Source organism: Centruroides vittatus, unplaced genomic scaffold, assembly GCF_030686945.1.
Source record: "Centruroides vittatus isolate TY-2023 unplaced genomic scaffold, ASM3068694v2 scaffold_946, whole genome shotgun sequence".
In the NCBI taxonomy this organism is placed as follows: domain Eukaryota; kingdom Metazoa; phylum Arthropoda; class Arachnida; order Scorpiones; family Buthidae; genus Centruroides; species Centruroides vittatus.
This window is the reverse complement of record NW_027122723.1, coordinates 952,639-958,529: the sequence shown is the minus strand read 5'-3', so window position 1 is coordinate 958,529 and position 5,891 is coordinate 952,639. Positions and strand designations below refer to the sequence as shown.

Sequence of the window (5,891 nt, the reverse complement as noted above, 5' to 3'; positions counted from 1 at the left end):
TTAATATTTTGCTTTTGAGAAATTTCCAAGTTTTCTGATAAAGTACCGGACGTCCTTTTTGTGTTAATTAGTTACGAAATGATCTTGTATCATAATCAAGAAAAGATCTAATTTTCTAATTAAAAACTTTAATTTAACTACAGAATGCACATTTATGTTGATTTTAAATTAAAGAAATCATGTTTATACCTTAATTCTTTAACAAAACATAGATATGGAGGCCTACAACACTTAAAGTGATGACAATTGTTTATATCTTACCCCACTCATCCTAATTTTTTCATCAGTTTTTTACTTTCATATCGCTGACCACTATAAAAAATATTATTATTTTTTATATAAATAAACTTTCTCTAGATAAATGTATATTTTTATATTGAGTTCATATTAAAAAAAATATGATAAAAACATTATTAAATGTATAAGTAGATTCAAGGTTATTGGAATGAAAGTAAATAAATTCAACGCAATTAAGCAATTGTTGAAATTTCCTATCATTAAACCTCATTTCCTCAACTTTTTATAACCTAATTTTGATCAATAAAGTTTCATATATAACGACTGCCGTTTCATTAGCAGAACCATTCTAAACAAGTTTAATATTTTGAAAAGTTTGTATCTGGTTTCATCCTCACTCTTCAATAATGAAGACAATGCTCATTGCTTTTCTTCTGGGGCTCTTCGTCGCCAATGTAGCTTCTAAATATCGTATGGAATTATGTGGTAAGATTTTATTTAATGTCTTTATTTAAGATTTTACATCATTTTTTTTTTAAATTTTAATTCATTGTTATATATTTAAGATCTCTCTACCGAAGCTCATAATACTTATTGGGATTGTGTTGAATCAAAATTGACTGAGGACGAAATTAAAACAGTAAATGCTACATTAAATTATTATAATTTCTTTAGAATATAACAATATTTACATTAATGTTTTCTTACTTTTTTCAGATTTCATCTTTTCTCACCTGTGTTAACAAGGATTCAACAGTAGATCTGATTAATTACTTTTGTAGCGCAGATGACGATGAGGTAACTTTTCTTAATGTTTTATAATAAAGAGAGTAGATTAATTCACTGTTTTTAATGTAAGATATAATATTTAAGTGTTATATAGTGTAAAAATTCTAGTTAAAATTTAATATTATAATTATAACATGATATATTAAATATATACATTTTTATTAGGCGGAACTCTTCCGACCAACTTTCTCTAACTGTATGCAATCATTTCCAGCTAGCTTTGTAAGTATATTCTCTTAAATATTAAAACAATGTAAACATTTTAAACTTAAGTAGTAATGCATTTATTTCTTTTAAACACTCGAGATCTAGAGTGCTTGGCAAAAGCATCCCAGTAAATCCATTCATAAAAAATAAAAAACGTAATATTTTAAAAATAATTTTTAAAATTTATATTTAAAAGACGTTTATAAAATTTTATATTTTTTATATTTCAGATTTTTCTGCATTTAACTCGCTTCAAGTCTATTAATAGAAGATAATCATCTATTATTATTTTTATTCTTCTTTAAGTAATTGAATATAATTCTTATGTATTTTAAATTCACTTCAATGAATATAGAAAAATAAAGTTATGTATCTTAAAATATTTTCCTGATAATTACTTGACTCTTAAAAATATTTGTAAAGAATTGCGGATTTTATTAAATATAAAAATATTCATAATAATACACGTAATTTCGTGTACTTAACTGTAGAATTTTGAATAAAATTAAAGTAGTATCTAAACAGTCGAATAGCGACTCATGCCATTCGATCAAATTAATTAAGGATCCAATAATGTAGCTCGTTATGCCCAATTAATATAAAGTGGTTCCTTATTCTCAATTATTTTATTCCCAATTAATATTAAACAGGAAATATGGAAATTGGAATAGGATGTACTGAAAACGTTTCGATAAGATAAAATAATTGGCTCTTTAATTATTTTGTATGCTGGTATTGGAAGTGATTAGAACAATATTTTAAATTAAATTTAAAAAGGTTTACTATGAATACAATTTACAATATTATAATCATTCTAACTTTTGTATACATGCCATTGTTAATTAACATGTGTTCACGAAGTTAATTTTAAAAGATGAAAAGTCGTAAATTATTAATGATACAATAAATTTTAACGAACCTATAGGCTCAGATTTACAGTATTTAATTCTAAAATTCGATGTTTTGTACCCTGTTTAAATGACACAAATAGACACTTACTTGTTAATGTGAGAGAAAATTTCTACACAAGTTTTACCACTAAATGATTTCACTTTTATGTTAAATCGGACTTATAATTTATATAAATAGCCTTTCATTAGCTATAAAAATATAAAATAATATGCATTTGTTTTGTAAATTGTATAAAATTTCCAATTGAATAAAGAGATGAATTACTTTATATAATATTGCTTTGTTCTCTTCTGTATGAGTTGTTTGTTTATTTAATGTCTTAAAATTTAATATCAGATAATATATGTCACACTAAAACGTATTATATGAGACAATAACGATGTCTCCCTTTAAAGAATTGAAATTTCTATTATGGATTATAACCCTTTTGGTTGTGCACGCGATCTTCAACAGATGGCAGTAAAAAATTAATTTTATTTAATTCCACTAATTCTAACTTACTATTCAAAATTCTAAAAAGTCAAATTCGTTAATTTTATGAATTAATTTGAGTATATTTTATAATACATCATTTACTTACTGTATAATAAATCCATGTACAGTACTTACTGTATAATAAATCCAATATCACATATAACTTTTTAGTGTCGCCATCTAGCGACACTAAAAAGTTATATGTGATATTGGATTAATTATACAGTAACAAACACAATAACTTTCCGATAATTATCATTTATTATTAAATTATTAAAAAATTCTGATAAATATTAAATTAATATCTGTTATTAAAAGTTTATTATATTATATTAATTTTTTATGCTAATTAATTAAAAATATAATTAATATGAATTTTTTTGAAAAGTACTGTATGTTAAGATATGTACAGTACTTTTATACTTAACAGTTGGATTCTGTTGGTAAATTAGTGTACTGAAACTATTGAAATTAAGCTACAATTTAAAAAATTGCAGAGCTATAAATTTCCTCTATCGTCCTTCCGATTGTCTGTCCTACCTTAATCTTGCGAATAGATGAAATCCGAGATATATATGAAAAGCTTAGGGGTAGGAGGCAACGATTATTAAAATATATTTAATTTCTAAGACATAATTTTTAATACCATGGTTTTGTAAGAAGAAAGAACTGAATTAAGCTGAAATTTTGACAGTCGCGGTGGAGTTTTTTGACAGTCACTTTCTCATTCTGTACCTCAAAATACATTATAAACGGTGTTAGTCTATAATGTATACTATAAAGCCATAACTTTCGCTTCATGGGGCCTAGACGAATTTGAATTAGGTGGCCCCATATACGGTGTTGACTTGATATATTGTTCTTAGGGGAATGTTTTTGGGGAAAATATTTTCTTATAAACGATTGGTTTTGGAGTCACCTGTTAGTGGGGGTTATAGGCAGTTGCTTCTTCTTGCAGTGGCGTAGCTAGGGGGGTGCGGTAGGTGCGGTCCGCACCGGGCACCTAGAAAGCGATAGGCCCATGGAGCCCCAAAATCACAGGGAAGAAGACCCGAAAAATTTTTCATGGCAACCACAACAAAGCAAAATTTGACATTTGGCTGCTCGAACTGCTGGGGCTTCTATTACTTAGGAAAACTCAACTCTACTCTAGTTATACACCATATAAACCACTTCACAAAAAATATTTTAGTCCGTTTACGTAAACAAAACAAAAAAATACCTAACGCATCATTCATCAAACGAAATAAATACGCCTTCTTAACGCCGCAATTTTGCTGGATCCTGTTTCGGAAGTGGACCTTGAAATCGTTCCGGAAGAAACCGACAAAAAAGAATTTGCTCTTGAACGAAAACTGCTTCAAGACTTCGTTGCTGTATCTTCGGAACTTAACCTGATTTGTCAACAAGATGGGCCAATAGAGCTTGTGAATTTTATTCATCGATACAAATTGATCTATTCGGTATCGAATATTGAAATCGGTCTCCAAATCTTCTTAACGATCGGAGTTAGTGTTGCAACTTGTGAGAGAAGCTCTTCCAAGCTGAAGCTAATTAAAAACTACCCGAGATCGACAATGAGCAGTCTGAGATCGACGAACCTTGCCATTTTATCCATTGAACGTGAAGTTACTGATTCCATCGATTTCGATTCTGTTATTTCTGATTTTGCTAGTCAGAAAGCTCGTAAAGTAAGTTTTTAAAATTTAAATGTATCCTAATATTATTTGTTTTACCTCGCACAAAACGGAATAAATAAATTCAAAAGCCGAAATTTACAGAAAAAAATTACTTGTTTTTGTTTGGACGTTCCCAATTACCATTACCGAAAAAGGACACCCCTGCCGAAAGTTTTTTTGGGGGGTCCACAAATCTGGTTCCGCACCGGGCCCTGAGAATCTTAGCTACGCCGCTGTCTTCTTATCCATAGGATAAGGCGCCACACTGAAAGAAATAGGTCTACAATTTGGCCTATAAATTTCCGTTATCGTCTGTTCGTTGGTCTGTCCGCCTCTCTTTCCTTAAACTCGAGAACGGAGTTAGATAGATAAGAAAAAAAAAAAAAAAAAGAGAGAGAGACCAGATATGGAAACCTTATGGGCAGGAGGTTCCAATTAACTACAGTATATGTGAACGTTGTTTCAATTTAAAATAAACTAAAAACAAAGTTACGATACCATCAGCAGCCAGTTCAATGTAGATAATTTAAATAAGCGCATCCTGTACAATGCCATTTGTAGTCACCCAAAAAAACTAGTCTTGTGGCCGCGATAACTTCGGGCAAAATGACTAGAGGGAATTTTGTTCGAATTAATGCAATTATTTATTATTATTTATATTATGCTATCGTGAAAAAAATTCAGAAGTCAATTAAAAATTATCGAAAAGTTTTAACATTTTATTGTATTACAAATGTTTATTTGTAATAAATAGAATAATTACGGTCTACTTACGGTCCACCTATTAGCAGTTATTATTTTTTTAGAACTTTTTTTAAAACAATAACGCATACAAAATCACCTCTAAAAATAATAAATTACGGCCAGCTTTTACATTCATAGGTTTGACTGTATTAAGATTTGAATATTAAAATTTTCGATTTAGAATTATTCTGAGGGAATACAAACAATAGTTTTCATACAAATGAATCATCCTTAGAGAATAATGCTGTGTTATCCCGTGTTTTTCGTTGAAATGATTTAACTAAACGGAAATTCGTCGAATATGTCAGCTATAGAAAATGCTCAATGCTTGGTTATTATTTAATGATATCCTCATAAAATAATCCGAAGGTCAGTGTCTGATAGAATAAAGTAGTAACAAATTACACAGAATTCAAAATATAAAAGAATACCGTAATAATCCAAGTGAAACTTATTTTTCAATAGGAATTACGAAAACCTTCATTTCTCACTAAAATAAAGTTTATTGTTGAAACTGAAAAGCCATTTTATCACAGGATATAATCAGTTCTTAGTCATCGAGATACACAAGAATCACTGGATAACCTTACTTAATATTAAGTTATTAATACAGTTAACTGATTATTACATCTACTGCATTTTATTCATTTCAATGGATTTTTAATAATTTATTTTTAAAATCGTTTGGTTTGTGAAAATCCAACACAGGAAGTTCAATTGAATACTTTCAATTGGTTAAACAGGGGCCTATATATGATGTAATCAGTATTAGTCGCTTGAATTTGTTTCCAATAAGGTAAATGTAGTCAGCTCTTATAAACAGTAACTACAAGTACAACTATAAACAAC

The 5,891-nt window shown here is 28.6% G+C and overlaps 1 protein-coding gene across 2 annotated transcripts; it reads left to right on the top strand.

The window, feature by feature from the left end:
* The first annotated feature begins 520 nt into the window (after positions 1-520).
* Positions 521-1,615, top strand: LOC136990607 (venom protein 184-like). 2 transcript variants are annotated; one of them, XM_067289000.1, is made up of 6 exons: positions 521-720; positions 804-877; positions 955-1,035; positions 1,192-1,248; positions 1,323-1,388; positions 1,464-1,615. In XM_067289000.1, the coding sequence occupies exons 1-5, from the start codon at positions 645-647 to the stop codon at positions 1,362-1,364; spliced, it is 330 nt and encodes a 109-aa protein (XP_067145101.1). In that variant the 5' UTR covers positions 521-644; the 3' UTR covers positions 1,365-1,388; positions 1,464-1,615. The 2 variants fall into 2 exon arrangements, with proteins under 2 accessions (XP_067145101.1, XP_067145102.1); XM_067289001.1 differs by having other exon boundaries at positions 521-723.
* Positions 1,616-5,891: the final 4,276 nt, after the last annotated feature.